Raw genomic sequence first — 22172 nt, 5'->3', positions numbered from 1 at the left:
CTTCTTTCTCTCCTCTACTCTTTCCTCCTTTTCTCCCCTTTTTCCCTTTTCCCCCATCTCTCTCTTTTTTGAGCTTCTTTTTTCCTTTTCATTTCAGTCTCCGTGTCCGTAACAATTGAAATATTCCCAAAGAAGTTTATAATAAAGTTTCTTATATAAACATCAAGCAGAGCTTTAAAGCATTAGCTGTGATGCTCTGCTTGTGAAAGTAAATCTGTTGGACAATTTCTTGGCACTCAGACAACAATTCTGAGCGCTGCTCTGCCAGAAACGACACGGTAAAAAAAAAAAACGGCGTGCCTAATAAAGTGGCCGGTGAGTGTAACTACTGCGTTACTTTTTTGAAGTTTAAATATGTCTACGAATTTAAAGTTTTTTTCTAAGGTTTCACAAGCCAGTTGCATAAAGTGGAATTACGTAGACAAGTACTCACACCAAACTTTTAATATTTACTTCACATGTACGTTCTTGCCTCAAAGAGAATAAAGTACTGCCTGTACTTTCACTATGAAAACACAGTCTTTCCCTCCAGACCACCAATGTTGCAGCTTACATCTGCTAGTTTACATGACCAGGGCTGCTGTGTGTGTAACTGAAATGCCTCAGATTGGCTTACCATGAAAGCTTAATCTACCTTAGTCAACCATCATCACTTATACTATTGTCTTGCCATTCACTCCTCCCTTCACCAAACTAAAAAGGCTTAGCTCCTGTGGCTGTGAGCCATGACAGATGATAAGAACATTTGTTTATAACCCGCCCCCTTTAAGTGTCGGCAATGGTAACAGCATTGTAACAATGGAAAATGTAATTAGTTTGATTACTTGTTACTGAAAAAAGTGATGCCGTTTTCCCATCACAACTGAGATTATTACAAATATGTTACCAGTTTGAGTAATGCTTTAAAACAAGCTTTAAAAGATGACAGGTTTACAAGAGGTTTACAAGTTTCCCTCTGAGTCATTGTGTAGCATTTGAGATGAATGCATTAACAAAAATAAATAAATAAATACATTTCCCAAACCAGAATTGGATAGCAAACTGCTGCAGTTTTCTGTTTTGTGCTCAAACAAAAAAAGGAAAAGAGTGCAAACTTTCTCTCCTGTCTAGGCTGCATAGTAGTGTAATGATTACATTTTTATTGTGTTTCCTTTTCTTATTATGTAGTTTGTATGGTCTCCCCATGCATGTTTGGATGTCAGATTTGGAAATGTTGGGGTTCTTTTAGAAATAGGCAATGGTCTTCATTCTCTTGTGAATACACTGTTCCCGTTCAGATCCCACATCCACTGGGATGGACATAACTTATTTCTGAGTCTAAAATTTGGGATTTTGTTGTTTGAATTATGCTTGTTAATGATTGGTTTCTTATTATCCACTGATATTGAAGTATTAATTGTTAACTTGATTTAAGTGAGCTTCAGGCACCAGGCAGGATAAATTGTGATTTCACAACTAATTTATTTTATCTAATATTTTCCAGTTTAAAATCTCAGACTTTAATGAATTGCTTGTAAAAGGAGAGTTGTCAGATCTTGTGTGCTTGTGTTCAGGAAATGAGGCAGATGAGACCATGAATGAGATAGATGGTAAGTTGAGAAGTAAAGACAAGTTGAGGAGTTAAGGCCTCTGCCTGAAGCGCAGCATGACTGGCTGATCACATGCCAAATTATAAGAATGAGGTAAAGGCTACCAGATGCAAGAAACCATACTGCACAGGAAAAACGAACATCTTTTGTGACAAATTAAACATCCACCTGAGCCTTTGAGCCACACCGAAACTGGCTGCTAATCGAAAATGACAAAAATTAAAAACCCAGCAAACTGATAATTTACCATGTGTTTAGTGACTATATAATGAGCTGTTACATGTTTAGTTTACTATAATTTAATTCAATACAAAATTCAAAAATACTTTATCAATCCCAAAGGTAGATTAAATGTTGTCGCTTATATGATACAGGTTTCCTGAAAGAGTCATTGTTGATGCTGATGGCTGGGGACAGGAAGGATCTCCTGTAGCTGTCTGTCTTACAGCACATCTGAAGAAGCCAATGACTGAACACACTGTTTTTGTAGGACAGTCTCATGAAGCAGATGCTCAGGCTTCTCCATAATGTTCTTCATTTTATGAAGAATTGTTCTTTGCAAAATGATTGCCAGAGGTTCTAGCGGGGGACCCAGAACACAGCCAGCCTTCTTTATTAGCTTGTTGAGCTTTTTTAAGTCCCTGGCTCTGATGCTGCTTCCCCAGCAGATGATGGCAGAAGAGATCACACTCTCCACAGCAGACTTATAGAAGATATGCAGCATCTTGCTGCAAACACTGAAGGACCTAAGCTTCCTCAAGAAGTACAGTCTGCCCAGTCCCTTCTTGTAGATGGCTTCACAGTTGCATCTCCACTCTAGTCTGTTGTCCAGGTGAACACCGAGGTATTTATACTCCTCCACCACCTCCACTACTTCTACCTTAATGGAAATAGTTTTTAACTTATTCTTGTTTCTCTAGAAATCTAAATAATCTCCTTTGTTTTATTTATGTTCAAGATGAGATGATTGTTTCTACACCATACCACAAAGCGGTCCACCAGCGCCCTGTGCTCAGCTTCTTCTCCATTTCTGATGCACCCGAAAATCAAAAGCATCACAATGCATTTGGAAAAATTACTTAAGGGGAATGGGATGTTTTTTGTTGAGGTCATAATTAGTTATTACATGAAACCTATGTGAAAAATATTGCCTATTGTACTTAATTTGTATGACATTGTACCATCATTTAATGGTGACGTCCATTGCAATGGACATAGAAAGAAATGGAAAACGGAAAAAAAACTAAAACAAAAATAAAAACATGAGTTAGCAAAAATGTATTTTTTCCCTTTATTTCTATGCTGAAGAGGAGTACAAATCTGTTGATTTTTTTTTTTTTGCCCAGTAGAATAAAACCAGGTCTGAAGGGTAATGCTAACCACTAATCATGCTAGTAAAATATCCAACACTAAAAACAGCTTTTAGATTCAAATTTATTTTCTTTGTTTGCAAATCAGAAAACTTTGCGACTGCTCTCTCACACACCTCACACAAACAGCATAACATGCCTCTGCTAATAATACAAGTAATTAATGGCCACTCAGGGTGGGTTAGAAAAAATATGTTGGTTTCTGTTAATTTTAGCTCTTTGAGAGAATTCAGTCAGCTAAAATTGGTATAGACAAGTAAAAGTTTTACAAAATCCAGAGATCAAAAATTAACCAAAAAACTTTGAGCATTTCTACTTTTCACATAAACACTGCATGCTATTATCAAGTTAAGAGTGCCCAATCACTTAAAGCCTGACATAGTTGTTAGGTTGGATGGTTAAGAACAATGTTTTCAAATTAAGTTAGATTTTTCAAAACATATTTATTATTCAAAGAAACTGAACACATATTGATAAAAAACATGGGTGCAAGAGAATTTTCAGCAAGACATGTGAAGAGCCTTTAAAATGACATTAGGTTTAAATTTGAAAGGAATTGCCTAGTTCTAATATTGGTCATCAGCAATGTTTTGCTGGATACTGATTATTGGTGTCTTATGTGACAAATAGAGCAATGTTCAGAAGGTACAATTACAGCCTCCTTCCCACATTTTCTCCCCCAAATCTCATCAGATTACAAAAATAACAAATAAAAACTTGACTTTTATGTTCTTAAACTTAAATTTTCAAAGTAAAGCATTTCTTTTTAAACATCTAATGGACCAACTGCAGTTTTACATTTCATTATCTTCTCTTTGTTCCCTATTACTGACAGTGCCTTGAAAAACTATCCATACATCTTTTGTCAAGTTACAACCACAAACCTCAGCATATTTTATTGGGAATCATCCAAGAGATCCATGGTAACTCTGGAGGAGCTGTTGAGATCCACAACCTAGGTGGATCAATTAGTCATATATCCAAAACATATGGCCTTTATGGAAGAGTGGTGAAAGGAAAGTCACTGGTAAAAGAAATGTATAAAAATCCTGTCTAAATTTTGCCACAAGCCATGTAAATAATACAGCAAACACATATAAGTAGGTGCTTTGATCAGATGAGACCAAAGCTGACCTGTCAGTCCTATATTCAAAAAGCTTTGTGTTGCAAAAAAAATAACACTCCACCTTAGCCTTGATAAAGTGTTCCTTCAGTGAATCATGGTGGTGGGAGAAATCATGCTGGAAGAAAACGTTCCCTCAGTCATTACAGGGAAATTCTGGAAGACAACCTGTTAGAGGTTGCCAAGGACTTGAGACTGTGGCAAGCAAGACAGCAACCTTAAGCATAAACCCAGAGCTTGGTATTTTAGAATGGCCCAGTCAAAGTCCAAACCTAAATTTAACTGAGAAACTTTCACCCTTCAGATGTGCAAAGCTATTAGAGACATAATCCATTGTTGTGAAATAATGACTGTTAGCAACTCTTAATAATTATTAACAAAATCATTAACATGGTTTGAATATTTAATTTTAGCCAAACAACTTTTGGTCTGTCAGGGATTGTCCTGTGAATGTCAGCCCTATGTGGCAGTAATATAAAACAATCTGTAGAAAGTGAATTTGAGCACTAGCCTTCCCAAACAGCAAGGCCTGCACATATATCATTAGCTTCATAGTATAACAGTTATGCTATGAGGCTAATGATATATAGAATGAACACAAACAACTTTACAAAATATAATAATTAATTAGCAAAAATAATTTAACTTCAGGCTAACATACCTCAGTTAATAAACTCTTTAACTTGGCTATTAACATTTGTTGACCTCATAAGGTGATGAAATTATTTAGATGCATGCTTTGGTAATTGAATTTTCTCATCATTGATCAATAAAAAAAGACAAAAAACAGGTCATTAATTGATTTGATTTTTCAAAATATAAAATTAAAGCACAAGCAGTTTTTTCTTTTAGTTGTCAAAAATGGAAGTCTTTTCTTTCAATGTTTAGAAAAAAAATAAGATATCAATGTCGAATCATTTTTTCTTTTCATATTCCTAGACAGGCTACAAATTCTGCAACCTTGTAAATTGTGACTGTAGGAGGGGCTGTTTCTTCTGTACCCCTTAAAGTGTTGACCACCATAAATGCTGAACTATGCCATTTATGGGCATTGGGTTTGTGCATATTATGGTAATTGCACATTCTCTTCAAAAACCTGTAATGAAAGGCAAAATATATATTTTTTTGTTGAAAATACAAAATTTTGAATTTGAATTAAAGTTCTTTCCAAAACAAATGAGTAGAATTTTAAACATGCTTTAATTATTTTGTTTATGTTAAAAAACAGAAAAACACAAATGCACTGGCAAAAATAATTACCATTGTTTATTCGGGGGTATTGTTGTAATATTCACTGAAGTAGTATAAACAACATAAGAGACTGCAGTGAACATAAACAACATAGACAACGATTGTATGTTTACCAAATACATCAATACAAAATCAAAAAACAATCAATTAAAGCAATAGTACATAAAGTAAAATGCATAAAACTATATATATGTATGTGTTTCACCCCATGATGTCACCACCCAAAGAGGTTAGTGTTTCAACCATCAGGCTCATAACGTTATCGTAAATGTGACTTTTTTTTTTATCCTTATCATTGTCGAAACCCATGAGATTTAATATTTGTTTTTGTTCACCTAATTTTTGTTCATTACAATATGTGGCACAAAACAGCGCTAGTCACAGCAAAACTACGAAGTTCGCAGAATTAAAGGCATGTCTTATGTAAAGATTTAAGCCAATTTTGAAATTGTATTTCACCATAAAAGAAAGAAATGGTACTTAAATTTCATGTTTTGTACTTTGAGATGAAAATCAAGTAACCAGTCAATATTTTTCATTAGTTTTTATTTTTTATAGCTTTTTTGTTTCTCTTTACCAGGGATTTTATGGTTTTTTTAGTTTTTTTTAATGAGATAAACCAAATGTAACTTTCTGTTAATCTGTTTTTGACTGCAAATGAAAAAATATCTGTATTTAATTGAAATGTTTTGAAACAAAATTCAGCTCCACCTAACCACCATGTTTTTGGTTTTTCTTTACGGCTTTCTGATGAGACAATCAAATTACCAATACATCCAATTACTGTGCACTGTTTGGTTCATTAATCTGATGTCAATAGTCCTGATATTCTTGTGGATGTTACCTGACAGGCTACCACTAATGAAAACATTTTCAGTAATCAATCACATCCTTCTCTTAACAGTGACACATCCTAATGGCAGTTTTCAACCTTCCAGCAGTGCCCCATCTTAGACACTGCAAACTGCTCATTCTTTTTGAGAACATAGGACAACAACAACAAAAACACTACAATGCTTTTATTGAACCTTTTGTATTTTAAACACAAAACTATGCAATATATTTTCTTGCTTTTCCATACTGGTTCCTAAAAAAAATCCAATGACCAAAAGCTAGATCCCCCAATGTACACACGTGGACAAAATTGTTGGTACCCTTCGGTTAATGGTCACAGAAATAACTTGAATCTGACAAATGTAATAATGAATAAACATTCTTTGAAAATGATCAAGTTAAAGTCAGACATTGCTTTTCAAAAATGCTTCAACAGAATTATAAAAAAAAAATAAACTCATGAAACATGCCTGGACAAAAATGATGGTACCCTGAAAATAATGTGACCAAAGGGACATGTTAAATCAAGGTGTGTCCATTAATTAGCATCACAGGTGTCTACATTCTTGTAATCAGTCAGTGGGCCTATATATAGGGTTACAGGTAGTCACTGTGCTGTTTGGTGACATGGTTTGTACCACACTCAACATGGACCAGAGGAAGTGAAGGAAAGAGTTGTCTCAGGAGATTAGAAATAAAATTATAGACAAGCATGTTAAAGGTAAAGGTTATAAGACCATCTCCAAGCAGCTTCATGTTCTTGTGACTACAGTTGCACATATTATTCAGAAATTTAAGATCCATGGGACTGTAGCCAACCTCCCTGGGCGTGGACGCAGGAGGAAAATTGATGACAAAACAAAGAGACGGATAATAAGAACGGTAACAAAAGAGCCCAGAAGAACTTCTAAAGAGATTAAAGGTGAACTTCAAGCTCAAGGAACATCAGTGTCAGATCGCACCATCCGACGTTGTTTGAGGCAATGTGAACTTAATGGGAAACGATCAAGGAATCATTGTTGTTGAAAACAAATCATAAAAAAGCCAGACTGGAATTTGCCAAACTACATGTTGACAAGCCATAAAGATCCTGGGAGAATGTCCTATGGACAGATGAGACAAAAATGTATCTTTTTATGCAAGGCACATCAGCTCTATGTTCGCAGACGGAAAAATTAAGCATATGAAGAAAAGAACACTGTGCCTGCTGTGAAACATGGAGGAGGCTCCGTTATGTTCTGGGGCTGCTTTGCTGCATCTGGCACAGGGTGTCTTCAATCTGTGTGGGGTATAATGACATCTTAAGACTATCAAGCCATTCTAGAGAGAAATGTGCTGCCCAGTGTCAGAAAGCTTGGTCTCAGTCGCAGGTCGGTCTTGCAACAGGATAATGACCCAAAACACACGGCTAAAAACACCCAGGAATTGCTAAGAGGAAAACATTGGGCTATTCTGAAGTGGCCTTCTATGAGCACTGACCTAAATCCTATTGAGCATCTTTGGAAGGAGCTGAAACATGCCATCTGGAAAAGGCCCCCTTCAAACCTGAGACAACTGGAGCAGTTTGCTCATGAGGAGTGGGCCAGAATACCTGCTGAAAGGTGCAGAAGTCTCACTGACAGTTATAGGAAACGTTTGATTGCGGTGATTGCCTCAAAAGGTTGTGCAACAAAATATTAAGTTAAGGGGACCATCATTTTTGTCTAGGCCTGTTTCATGAGTTTATTTTTTTAAATAATTCTGTTGAAGCATGTTTGAAAAGCAATATCTGACTTTCATTTGTTCATCTTCATAGAATATTTATTCATTATTACATTTGTCAGATTCAAGTTATTTCTGTGACCATTGCGGGTTATTCTTTTATTAACCGAGGGGTATCAACAATTTTGTCCACATGTTTATCATCCTTCTGATGCCTCTTTTCTTCAGTTTGACCTTAAGAGTGAATCCACATAAATAAACACAGAGCAAAAACAATACTGAGGACTGTCGATACATTTCATTGTAACATTTCTACGTACAAATTTGTTTTTCTATCTTCTGTAATTATACTTCCTGTCATTGAAACATGTAGTGGGACTACATATAGAAATGGGTGTGCCTGGTGGGAGCAGTGTCCTTGTTGTCATAATTGATGTGTTTTCAAACAGAACAGCAGTCTGCTGAGCTAGGAGCCGGATATTTCCTGGAAAGATAAGATTTCCTTACCTGGGGTTAAAGGTTCATTTCAATTAAACCACATATGCTATGACTCACAAATTATCACTTTGCAAAAGGTCAGTTTGTAATTCCACGTGAAAGCAAGAGAAAAAGCTGGATGTGCCTATAAACATGTCCCAATGGCAATTAGATGTATGTGCACTATTGTTAGGATTTACAGCTTTGTTGCTCAGTTTCATGTTCAGCATCCTTGTTTTTATCTAGTTTGTCTGTGGTATAAAGCTGGATGAATGGCTTATATGTAAGTTTACATTCAGTTCTGGGTTTTTTTAGTACCTCACGTCCTACCTGGATCTATCACAGGGGCAACTTATGATGAAAACCTAAAATGCCCTGGGGCAGGTTAAATTCAAGATAAGATGACAGGACATGTAAAAAGAATAAGAAAGGTAAAGGTGTCTCACCACGGAGGTATACTCATCTCTCCTCTGTTTTATACAGGTCAAGCGGTTGGATTTTCACCGAAAAGTCTCTTATATTCCAGAAGAACTGAATGCTTATATCAGTGTCAATGTCAAATTTGTTTGTATATCACATCCAAAAAACTTCTAAAAAACTGGATACACTTAGGTGGGACAATCTGTTGACTATAAGTCATCCAGTCCAAATTGGGCCTTTATGGAATAAAGAACACCATTGTTGAAAGAAAGCAACAGGGAGTCCATATTAAAGTTTGCCACAAGTCATGTAGGCAACACAGCAAACATATGGAACAAGGTGCTGTGATCAGATAAAACCAAGCTTAAACATTTTGCACTGTAGTATGTTTATAAAAATTAACTGTACATCATCCCGAATACACCATCTGCTCAGTGAAATATGGTGGTGGCAGCATCATGCTGTGGGAATTATTTTTTTTCATTAGAGACAAAGAAGCAAGTCAGTAGGACAGCTATCCTAAACATCCAGCCAGAGATCAAAAGCATACCCACGTGTTACAATATGCATTAATAATTTCACAAGACATGTAAGGCTTCGCCGTTGTATTTTCCTAAAATAATTTTGGTAGATTTTAGTTGTGGTTGCAGAAAAAAAAAAAAAAAATGTGTATTCATTAATGAGCTCTAACAAAATTATCCACATGATATGGTCCCAAACTACTCTGCTGTGAGTCCCATAATGGGGGAATCATGATCACATTGTACAAAGATTATAGAAATCATACTCCACTGAGCATTTAGACACTATTAACAAATAAAGTCATGTAAAAAAATGAGGACACCCCATGAAAGCCTGAATGTTTTTCTAACATGTTTTAACATTTACTATACATTTTAATATTACAATCACTTCATGTAATTCAGGACACACCCACATATATTCCTTTAAAAAATGGCTAAAATCACACACAGGCGTATCACATTCAGTAACGTCAAGAATATAAATCCTTAGCATTTTGAAGGAGGTTTGCGCTGTTTCAGCCTTAGACATTTAGTTTGGTGTGCTCTTGACTGATGAATTAAGAGTCAACACCAATTGTAAGATCAAAAGAGCTGTCTGAGGCCTTCAGAAAGAAGATTGTAGCTGTTCATGAGTCTGGTAGGGGGTTTAAAAAAGTCTTCAAGTGGAGTAGGTTCAAAGCAAACTGGCAACATGTTCAGGTCTGACCATTTGAGCAAGGTCACCATTGGAGCAGATGGCAAAATGCTAAAAGAAGTCTCCAAAAATAATAAAGACTTATAACAAGTTGATATGAAGTGCGTGCCTCTTCAATTAAAAATAAACTGCAAAGTTTAATTTTCATAGGAGGTGTGAAAGGAGGAAACACTGGTTCTCTATGGAAAACAGGCTAAGGCTTGCCATAGAGAACTTAAAAAAAGACCTGGATGTCTGAAATAATGTTCTTTGAAGAGATGTGTCTAAAATCTTACATTTGTGGACACCAGAACAGAGGAGATGTTTGGTGTAAACTAAATACAGCATTCCACGAAAGTAACCATATGCAAACTCTGAAGGTATTTCAACCAAAGGAGTAAGACAAATATCTGGGGTTAGGTGTTGACTGAGTAAATCAAGGTTAATTCTTGGTGTGTAAATGTAATAAAATCTGTTTTTTCTAGTGATACATAAAAAGGAATAGACATCAATTTGTAAAAATGTTTTTTGAAAGACCTGAGTATTTAATGTGGTGTCCTAATTCTTCCATTGGACTAAAGAGTACAGCAGAGTTGGCTGTATGTTTTCTTAATCTGCTTGTACTCAATTGAAACGGTTTCCTCCTACTTGGGTATTTGATTAGTCGAGTAAAAAAATCCATTGTTGGTCAGATTTTCAGTTGCTAGGATAACAAAGATATTGCTGCCAACTGTTCTTCTGCAAAGCTTTTAATCCAGCTCAAGCTGCTTTATCGAAGTCAGTTGAAATCTATTGAGGATCTTCTACAACAATAACATACAAAAAAATTATTTGTACTGGTCACAGAACTAGAGAAAAAGATGCACGTTTTTAAACATGCTGTTATCTTTTGACAAGCTTTTGTTTGAGCATGGAGATTAACTCAAGTGAGGGTGGTTTACATTCAAAATACACTCCATGAATGTTTTGCCCAAGGCAAGCTAAAACCTCACTCATCCTCCACTCCCACCCCCGCCCTTGGCGTTCAAGACCCAACATTTACAATGCACAACAACAGAGCTGAATTTCTCCTCTATTCCTTCACGTCAGAACTGCCATTGATTTACCTCACTCTGTTGTCCCAAATATCTGCAGTAGTTTAACATCAAGCCAGGAAATGTACTACAAAATAACAACCGTGCAATGCACAACTTCTTTTAATATTGAGGGATTATCTTAAACTATTACTTTATTTTTCTAAGTGTATAAGTTGGGTTGTATAGGATGTTCGGATTCTTGAGCTTACTGGCATCTCCACTGAGGATAGCAAAAAAAAAAACATTAAGTCCGGTCAGTCCTAGGAGATTGACCTTTGAATTGCAAGATGAACTGAAAAGCAAAGCAGATGATTAAATCAGAAAGCTGTCTTAACTCATCATTATAACTGTGAATACAAAGAAAATAAAATCCACATTAATGCTGGACTGCACAAAAGGAGAAATGTATTGACAATATTGATCATGAAATCATGAAAGGTAGCCATTAAAAGACACAACCTTTCCCTTTATGTTAATTATTGCCTTCTTCTCCCCATGTCATTATTTATAGAATTACTTCAGTCTGACCGATTTAAAGGGCTTTCATCTCTTTGGGCATTCTGTGCTAGATCCAAAAAAAAATATTGGCATTTTGGTTGGCCCTCATTTGTGACTCAGTGTCACAACTGCCAAGTTATGCTAGGACTTCAAAACATACTCTGACCATGAGTTGTAAAATGGATTAACAAGAACCGGAGAACATGTAACCCTCAGAGGAAAGAAAATGACTTTTTTATTTTTTTTTGTCATTTCAAAAATACTCCTTCTGCTTAATTAATTGTAATCCTAATGTGTTCTAGTGCAATGCCTATGCCCAGAGAGCAGTCTGATGAGCCTCAGTGAGCACATTTTAGAAACCAACTAATGCTGTCAGGACAAATCTGAATGGGTTTATTCATTTTCTGAACCAATTCAACTGCAGAATTATTAGAAGTAAAAAAAAAAGGTTAAAGAACTTTTTCCAAATATGCAAATAGGGGGGGGGGGGGGGGGGGGGGGGGGGAATTCATGCATTAAATGGTGGCAATAGTGGCTTAGGTGGTAGGGGTTCGCCCTGTAACAGGTGGGTTGCCGGTAAAACCCCCAGCTCGGTCCATCTCAATCGCTGTGTCCTTGGGCAAGAAACTTCACCCACCTTGCAGGCTGATGGTGGTCAGAGGGCCCGGTGTTGCTGATTGTGTGGCAGCCTATCACTGTCAGAGTGTGAATATGTGTATGAATGGGTGGATGACTGATTGTAGTGTAAAGCGCTTGAATAAAGGCGCTATACAAGTGCAGGTCATTTACCATTTAGTTCCTTTTCAAATATTTCTTTAATTCATGGTTTCTTCTTGGAAGAGACTGATTATGCCAATCTATAATGAGATGTGCTACTGCACTGTATTTAACATGACTTCAGGGTGAACAAATGGAAAGCTGGTTGAATGAAACCTGTTCTATTGTCAATTTTCTGTGAGGGTAAGGACGCTGTCTTTAATATTAGTATGACTTAATGACTTACGTCACACTAGGACGTAACTCAACCTGACGTAACTCAACCTGACGTAACCCTAGTTGGTTTGCTGATACAGCATTGTGAAGTTTTTCATTTCTGGACAATAGAGCTATAGTAATCTGACATGATTCACAGCACCTTGCAAAAATATGAATACCCTTTTTTAACTTTTTAACATATTGTCATTGTTATGTGATAGACTAACACAAAGTAACACAAAGTGCATAATTGTGAAGTAGAAAGAAAAGCATAAAGGTTTTCTATAATTACAAATTAGAATCTGAACAGTGTGGCATGCATTTGCCTTCAGCCTCTGTAATTCAAAATTGTGGAACCACTTTTCACTGCAATTACAGCTGTGGGTCTTTTTAAGGTATGTCTCTACTAGCTTTGCAAATCTAAAAACTGATATTTTTGCCCATTCCTCTTTGCACAATAGCTCCACCTCAGTCGAACTGGCATGACAGCATCAACAAATTTCAAGTCTCGATCCTCAATTAGATGTAAGACTTTGAGTAGGCCATTTTAAAACATGAATAAGATTTGATCTAATTCCATTGTAGTTTTAGCAGTATTGTCCTGCTAGAAGGTGAACTTCCATCCCAGTCTCAAGTAGTTTGTAGCCTCCACTATCGCCCTGTATTTAGTTCTATCCACCTTTACATCAAGTCTGACCTGCTTCCCCTGCCCTATTGAAGAAAAGCATCCCCACAGCCTGATGCTGCCATCACTATGCATCACAGTAGAGATGATTTTTTATGTGGAATGTAGGCCAGAAAGTTCAGTTTTGGTCCCACTGGACCAGAGTATTTTTATCCATATGTTTGCTGTGTCTCCTACATGGCATGTGAAAACTTAAAACAGGACTTCATATTGCTTTCCTCTTAGGAATCATCACCTGAATTTTCCCACTTTGAGACAATAGAGGATGGATATTTAAATTCTATTCTATTGTATTGACCAGCTTTGTCGAGTACACAAATGCTCTAATTGAGAGAGTCAAGTTAATTAGGTTCTCTAATTAATGCTGTCTTTGCCTTGCCTGGCCTGCCAGTTTAGGTGAATGCTGATATCTTGGCAGGTTTGTAGTTGTGCCATAGTCTTTGCATTTTCAGATGATGGATTGAACAGTGACCCATGAGATGTTCACAGGTTGGGATATTGTTTAAACTAACCATGCTTAAACTCCTCCACAACTATATCATTGACCTGTCTGCTGTGTTCACTAATGTTCTCTCACAAACCTCTGAGACCTTCACAGAATAGCTGTATATATACAGAAGTTAAATTGCACACAGCTTGACTCTTATTTAGATAAACATATGCACCCCCTCACACCACCTTCACCGTTCCCGGCATGATGTTGTTTTGTCAACTGTTGCTTCTTTGTGCTGAGGTTTTTTTGCAATCTCAAACTGTATCCTGCTAAGGATAAAGTGTGAAATATGATTTTTTTCCCCCTCTACTTACCTAATGTGGCCTCTTTTCTCATCTAACAAGGGCAGCGCCTGTGAGTGGGCAGCAAAGCCTCGGTGACCCGTCTCCCTTGTCTTGTGTCATGATGTATGTTTGGACGGGTTGTACTGGAATTCTAATTTAACCTCGGGGATCAATAAAGTATCTTTGAATTGAATTGAATTGAATTGAATTTACTGATGATGGGACTTATTTCGAGTATTACAGTAAAGGGTGTAAAACAAAATCAAATCTGTATGCACAAATATGTGCTACTAATCCAGATAAAATACATTGTAGTTGGTGGTTGCAGCATCACAAATTCACAAAGGAAATAATTTTACTTTTGCAAATCGCTTTATAGTGAGATCTTTGAGCCTACACAGACTGTTTTTGCTTAAAAACAGCCAAACCTCTATCTGAACTCAGAAGTTTGCAATAATAGATTAAAAAAAATGAGACAGGCACTCAGAGAAAGCAGTCTGTGGCCAAGGCCAGTGCTCTGTCTCACAGCTTGAAAAAAATGATCCAGAGCTCCACCTAACTTTTAATGGGTCCTCACTTTCATGCTGAAACTGAAGTTTCATGATATCAGATTGATTAGGGTGGGTGAGCGGTGGCCCAATGCTCACAAACAGGGCAACACTACTGAAAACATTCCTCAACCAATGCTCATATTTTGCACATTTGCTTCTAAGCCCATAATCAACAATGAGCATCTTTATCTACATCTCCACAGGGTTGTATCTAAGAGTGGTTGAGGAGATGGCTTCCATCCCGCTTCTCTCTCTCTCTGTCTCTCTCTCGCTCTACGTCTGCCCTAAAACAAACATCCTGAGTGCCAGTTTTGCTTATGGACTTGTTTGCATGGATACAGTTGTGTGCATCCATGCAACACCTAACCTTCTCCCTTCTTTAGCCCAGTCTCATTTTCTCATCCTGTATTGCCCTTGATTTATTACATATTCTCCATTTCACTTCCCTTCTTCTTTTTTTTTATTCTCTTTCCCCTCCTTCTCTTGAAGCAAATCCCATGCTTCCTTCCACCTCTTCACCCACTGCTGCCAGAAGGTTTTCAGAAGCTGTTACATAACGTACTTCAAATTATCACAGCATATGTATTATGGATACGGGCAGATATTTCAGACGTTGTAGGATCCGATAAGACAGATGGGGAAATAAAATTTCTGATCACTTGATTTGCAGATTAAGTGGGTCAATCTATAATTTCCATAGTTATTGAGATGAATGGAAATGGTTCTGTCAGCTACTGCGTGCGTGTGTGTGTGTGTGTGTGTGTGTGTGAACTTGTGCTACTGAATCATCTCGCTTCTCAGAACCAAAGCACTGATAACAACTGGGTGACTCTGATGACACATGACAGTAGTTCCTACACTCTCCCACTTTTTAGAGTAGTCATTCTTCCCTTTTAGTTCTGAATCTTGCATTGTCATTCTGTATTTAATTCCCTGTTTAGCTGTTTCCAAAACATTCCTTTCTGTTTTTTTTTTTTTACCTCTTTCTTTATATTCTTTTTGTGCCTCCAATATTCTAGCTTGTCTGAGCTCATCCCCGTTTCCCATTTCCCAGCTGTCTGTGTTCTAGGGAATTACAGAAGTCATGCTTCACCCAGAAGACACAGGACAGTGCCTGAGCACACAGCTCAGGCAGAAATCAGCTCCCAGAGCACTTAATGCTTCTGAAAACATCACCAGCAGTCATGTTCAACCCTCAATTCTGCCTGAATACTCACTGAGACAAAAAAGAATGCAAGAAAAAAAAACAGTAATACTAGATGATGAAAGAATTATATGGCGGGCAAAGCCTAACACCCTTGGAAAATCCCCCCAAAAACCCGCATACTCTTACCCCATGCAGTATGGATCAGTGGTAACTCAGCTCCCCTATGGATTCGACATGAAGTGACATGATGAAACTAGACTGAGTGGCTGATATTTGTCACAATGGGATGTATAATAGGATGTCAAATGCAATTTTCATGCGTGATTCCAAATGATTCAATATGAAATAAATGTATTATTTCAAATCAAACTAGCAACAGAGCTCCTGCGTCTAATCTATTTTCCCCTTTCTTTCTGAGCTACAGCTTAGCATCCCTCTGTTTTCATTTCATCTGTTATCTGCTCTGCAAATTCTTTGACTTTGCATGCTTTACCCTGTCTCCTCTGTTAGGCACCTAAAGAAAGGTTTCAGCAGGGTCGTTGAGTTGAATGGTTAAGGTCTGCCTTCAGTTGTCTGCTTTGGAGATGGTAACTATTCAACAGACAGCTGAAAAAAGCTCCTCAGGTTTAAAGGGAGTCTGATTGATCTGACTGTTTAGCATGCCTACCTCCTGTTTTGATTTTGATTCATTAAAATTAAACACCGTGATGCCTCCATGGCAACAAAAAGCCTTGGTCTGCAAAATAAAATATAGTGAAAACTACTAATACTCGTGTGTTATAGTGGAACTGAATGACATCCTGTTTGAAAAGTTGAACAAGGTCGGGAATTAAAATTCTAAATTAGCCTTGCAAAAACATTCATGCACTTTTACTGTCATGTTGCAACTTTTGAGTTATTTTATGTGGTAGACCAACACAAAGAAGTGCATAATTGTAAAGCGGAAGGAAAATAATGCTTAATGTTTTTATAAAATATAACAAACGATTAGGTGAAAACCTTGGCAGTACAGAAGTACAGAATATGGAGAAAGTGCCCTGGTGAGATAAAATTAATTTTTAACCTTTTGAACTACATGCCAAAAAACTTTATGCAGCAGAAAACTAACACTGCACATCATCCTGAAATCACCATAAGGAGGCATTGTGGTGGCAATATCATGCTTAGTACTGGAAGAATACTGGAGAAAAAACATTTTAGGGGCTGCAAAACACCTCATATCCAGGTCAGAGGTTTATCTTCCAGCAGGACAACAACCCTAAAAAAAAGTTAAAGTTACAATGGAATAGTTTACATCAACTTATATGCACCTGTTAAAATGATCCAGTTAAAAGCCAGACCTAAATCCAGCTGAGAATATGTTGTTAAGATTTGAAAATCAATGTTCACAGTCTCCATCAAGTCTGCCTGTGCTTGAGCTTCAGCTATTTTGCAAACATTTGGTCTTCAGATGTACAAAGCTGCTAGAGACATACCTAAAAAGACTTAAAGCTGTCAGTACTTACTTATAACAACATGTACAGGGGTTGGACAATGAAACTGAAACACCTGGTTTTAGACCAAAATAATGTATTAGTATGGTGTAGGGCCTCCTTTTGTGGCCAATACAGCGTCAATTCGTCTTGGGAATGACAGATACAAGTCCTGCACAGTAGTCAGAGGGATTTTAAGCCATTCTTCTTGCAGGATAGTGGTCAGGTCACTACGTGAGACAGCTTCCTCTTGCGTCCACAGTTAATCTTGTTGGATGTGGTTCGTCCTTCTTGGTGGTATGCTGACATTACCCTGGATACCGTGGCTCTTGATACATCACAAAGACTTGGTGTCTTGGTCACAGATGCGCCAGCAAGACGTCCACCAACAATTTGTCCTCTTTTGAACTCTGGTATGTCACCCATAATGTTGTGTGCATTTCAATATTTTGAGCAAAACTGTGCTCTTACCCTGCTAATTGAACCTTCACACTCTGCTCTTACTGGTGCAATGTGCAATCAATGAAGACTGGCTACCAGACTGGTCCAATTTAGCCATGAAACCTCCCACACTAAAATGACAGGTGTTTCAGTTTCATTGTCCAACCCCTGTATGTATTGACTTAGATGGGCTGAATACATTACACTTATCCCAGTTTTGTTTCTTTCAGCTTTTCCTTTAACTTTTACAATTATACACTATTATGTGTTGGTCAATCATATAAAATAATCATTAAAACATATTAAAGTTTGTGGTTGTAATGTGGCAATATGGGAAAAAGCCCAAAACGCATTGAAAATACAATAGTTTGCTATGATTACAGGCATACATTTACAATATTATAACCAGAACATTCTCTAAAATTGTAGAGAAGAAACTGTCTTTGCCTTGAAATTTATCAGAATAAAAACTAAGATGTTTTCTGACATTATTAAAGTCAGACATTTGCAACAAAAAGTGCCAGAAATCCCTTGCTAAATGGTAAAGGTGTAAATGGCAAAATTTAGGTGATGCACGTCTTGATATTTTCCAAAGTGTCAGAGGTACATCACGTCTCTTTTCCTTAATCAGAACATCTCCCTAGTGCACACTCAATGCAGCCAGCTTTTTCTTCACTGTCTGAGGTGTGTCCAATTTTGCTTTGTACATTAATAAAATTAATCTAGAACTTTTTGAGTTTTGTGGCAGAAATGTACTCCTCTGTGGCCACATTTTCTTGTCTTTGATCTACAATCGCTCCCTTTCTGTCATTTTGAAATAGATTTTTGATGAGAAAATACATTTTTGGATAACTAAATTAAACATCAACTCCAGAATAAGCAATTTATTATTGAGGTAAAAGTCAGTAGCACCTCTAGCCATTTTATGCGAAAAAAACTAAAATGAAGGTTGCTTGGGTTCGATACCAATCCGGTACCCCAATCGGTGTGCGGCACCAATGACCTAGTTCATGACAAATACCACCCAGAGAAACATTAGAATTTTAGGCAAAATGATTCAGCCTAACTTTATTAAACTGAATTGACAGAGAACCTATTATTTTGGCACCAATGTAACTCTAAAGTTGAACGACCCTTCAATAAGATTTAAACAACATAAACCTCTTTGCATAAGCCCGGTTAAATAAAATATTAATGGCCACCTTTTCCTTTCACCAAACCAGAACAAAACAAGGAATGTCCAATTATGTCAATATACAGTCCTAAGCAAATGTAACCCAGTCAGTTTGTTATTCACGGCCTCCAGGAGAGTGTGAAAACGTTGCAGGCCTGTTAGACCAATAGGAGTTGAAACCCTATAGGAAAACATTGAGAGCGTTGCAATTCACTCGTCCACTCCCCGACCTCCATTAAACGCAGCCAAACCCGTGAGCCCGAAGCGGCTAGCTCACTTAGCTCAGCTCAAAACTCGTCATGACTACTTGCGTCTGTCTCCTCTGGTCCCGCCCCTCTCGCGGCAACCAAGCTCCTCTAACTTCTTCCGAACTTTGTCCTCTCCCGTGCTTTTGTCTCGTCTTCTCTTCCTCTAGTCTGTTTTTTTTTTTTTTTTCCTTTCCTGTCCGCTCGTCTTCCTCTCCGTTTTCTCTCTCGAGCCCTCCTCTCTGTCCTCTTCCAATCTTGAGTCACGTCCTTGACGGACTGTCTCAGTGACCAATAAAAGGGCAAAACCAAATAAAATACCCAGGGCATCTTACGTCACACCAATACTTTTCAATTGCACTATTTACATAAAATAATGCTCTTAGTTGATTTACCAATAATACAGTCTTAATTACTAAGTAAGACAATTACTTAATAGCTTACCCTTACCCTTTATATTATTTAAATATTAAAGTAAAGGAAAATACTGGTGTATCAGTTTCAAAAACAAGAATATGAAATCCAAAGTTATCACCAATGTTATGCATTAGTAAATGAACGTTTACTTTTAATATATTTGAGTTTTGTCTTGACCTATGTAAAATTTCTATTAACCTCAACATAGTCATTACAGTAACCTCGGTGTAACACTGGGCTACAAGTCAAATGGAAAAGTTACTGGGAAAGTTACACATCAGGTTGATGAAGGTTAGCCTGGTCTAATTCTCTCTGGCATTTATCACCCAAATCACTTATGAATGTGCAACAGCAATACTCTTCTTTCTTCTTTGTTCAAAGGGCAGACGTGTCAGCCCTAATTCGCTTTAAATCACTGTATGGAATAACCGCTAATAGCCCTGTGCCGTGACTGACAGTTATTGTACATCTAGTAACAATTACTAGTAAAGACAGAGGTAGTGGAATGGTGTTAGTATTCAGAGGGGTGGCTCGCAAAAGTCTGCCAACAGCTGTATGTCCTGTCAAAATGTCTTTAAGCAAGACACAGAAATCCCCCATGCTTATTCCTAGGGAGACGCTCTGGATTAATGCTGTCGGCTGAATGCCTAAGATTTAAAGACGTGGAATACAGACTTAGGAACTGTCCAATAAACTGAAAAGACAAGACTGAAACTGTCCATTACAGACTACACAAATCATCTCGCTGTCAAACTTTTGCATATTTCCTCTGTCAGTCAAGGGCAAATGCACATGCATTTTTCAACTGCCAAACCACAAAACATTTTAGTCATCAAACACACTTGTAGAGAAACATGGAATTGTAACCATAAATGAATGCTTTCATGAAACCATCATATTTGGCCTTTTCAAGAGGAACTTCTCTAAAGCAGTATCCTGCCATGCACTTGTGTATCTTTGCTCTCACTCTCTCTCTTCCTCTGCTGTGTTTATAATTTAAGCACTTTGTCATGTTTTATCAGTGTAAAAACAACCAACTGATGCACAGCTAGGACAGAGCAGCAGTGAAATTAAGAGTAGCAAGAGATAACCTGGAGACTTGCTGGCTGAAACAGAGCTCTTCAGATGGAGACTGACACGCTACGAAGAGTGCTACAGAGAAACTGCCTCTCACTCTCTCTCTCTGAATATGAATGCCAACTTCACAATAGCACTGTTGGCAGTTCAGACTTGACTGGGAGTCCAAACTCCCCAAAACATAAGGATGTGGTACTCTATATGCTGTTAAAGCAGCAGAAGTGTTACTCGCTGACATTCCAGCTCAGCCGCTAGCGAGCAAGGTTGTAGACTACACTTAAAGCCAAACTGTGTAACTACTTTATGGCACAATACCTCTAGTCAAAGCTCACAAACATAGTTTAGGAGATAAATATATAATGTTTTATAGGAGCTGTTAACTAGGCTGACTGTTGGATGGACTCAAAGTTTATGCAATAGTGCCTTCTGACTGTATTTTTTATTAAAGAAAAGGAAGAGTTATAGGGATAGATTGACACAGCTCAAAGAAATACTCCCCTGTGCTTCATGCTATTTCCATTTCTGGGATTTCTTTCTTATTTATCATCTTCTTGTTCTTTTGTTCCTATATGTCCAGTTTTATTCTGATGACAGATATAGTCCTTCTGTGCATGGATGAAACAAGTCACTCATATTTCCAAAGAGAAATGGTTCTGGCATTCATTAAGACATATTCCATACCAGTACATTTTTCCATTTAGGTTTTCTTGACCTCTGACGGTATATATTCAAGTCAAAGGGCATTTCAAATTATCGGGTTTTATTATTATTATTATCTCTTTGTCCTTTAAAAAAAAATCACATGGTTTTTGGGATGATCCTCATAAACCTCTAGGACAGTGCAGTTTTTACTCAAATGGTACTCTGGACAAGCCCCCGCTTCTGCACCTGTTGTTTCGACAAATAGATGAAAAACTTCACAAACAGAAAAAGTGTAATTCATACTACCTTTGACCCATGCTTCGGTTTTCACGCTTTTGTCATGATTCACTTGTGTTAGATGTTTCTTTTCTGTTTCGCTGTTTACTTCCCTGTTTATTTGCTGTTATTCTTTTAACCCCTTAAGCATACTGGTATGAGCAGAGCAAAGTAGGTAAAACACTAAAAAATGTTTTCCCAAAATACCTCGGAGAAGGAGGCTGTAATGTTGATAAAACAAGTTGTCAAATTTGCTTTTTAGAAATACTTTCGGTTTTACAGCCCTTTAAATACACAGCCCTTCAAATTTCCTCAGGTGTTTCCTTAATCCTTCCTTGATGTATTTCACCTGGTTTCTTAAATACCTGTCCCCTATTTAATCATCTTGGTTCCCTCCTTTCTTTGCTAGTTTGTCTCGACTGCTGTCAGCATACCAGCGTTTATGTCTTGTCTCGAACTTTGGGACTTTGACCTTGGCCTCGTTTTTGGAACTACCCCTTTGGATCACGGACAATTTTTGTGTTCTTTTCCCTATAACTTAAGACCGAGTTTGTACATTGGATTCGGTCCTGCCTCACTGACAGATGCTAAGGGTTTTAGAAGCAATTTGCGCCTGAAATGACATACCCTTAATAAATCAAGTATAGCTCCACAGTTATAAGGTCTACATGCAAACTTGGTACCTGTGTAAAGGTAAGACATAAAAGAATATTTTTCAAATGGAAGCACCATTGCAATTGTTACTGTCTGATTTATT

At 37.4% G+C, this 22172-nt stretch overlaps 1 protein-coding gene across 3 annotated transcripts in view; it reads right to left on the bottom strand.

Annotated features, from left to right (window-relative positions):
* Window positions 1–22172, bottom strand: part of LOC124875921 (melatonin receptor type 1B-B-like) — a 117070-nt gene that overhangs the window by 82742 nt on the left and 12156 nt on the right. Inside the window, exon 2 of one of the 3 annotated variants that reach the window (XM_047378344.1) lies at window positions 18620–19282. The exons of the other annotated variants lie outside the window; for them this stretch is intronic. Coding sequence (XP_047234300.1) covers window positions 19170–19282 — 113 coding nt within the window. The 3' untranslated portion in view covers window positions 18620–19169. Of the gene's footprint in view, window positions 1–18619; window positions 19283–22172 lie in introns of those variants that run through there. 3 annotated transcript variants of the gene reach the window in all.

The sequence above is a fragment of the Girardinichthys multiradiatus genome, chromosome 11 (genome assembly GCF_021462225.1).
Source record: "Girardinichthys multiradiatus isolate DD_20200921_A chromosome 11, DD_fGirMul_XY1, whole genome shotgun sequence".
Lineage (NCBI taxonomy): Eukaryota > Metazoa > Chordata > Actinopteri > Cyprinodontiformes > Goodeidae > Girardinichthys > Girardinichthys multiradiatus.
The sequence above is the reverse complement of the archived record's forward strand: the minus strand, read 5'-3'. Positions and strand labels throughout refer to the sequence as shown.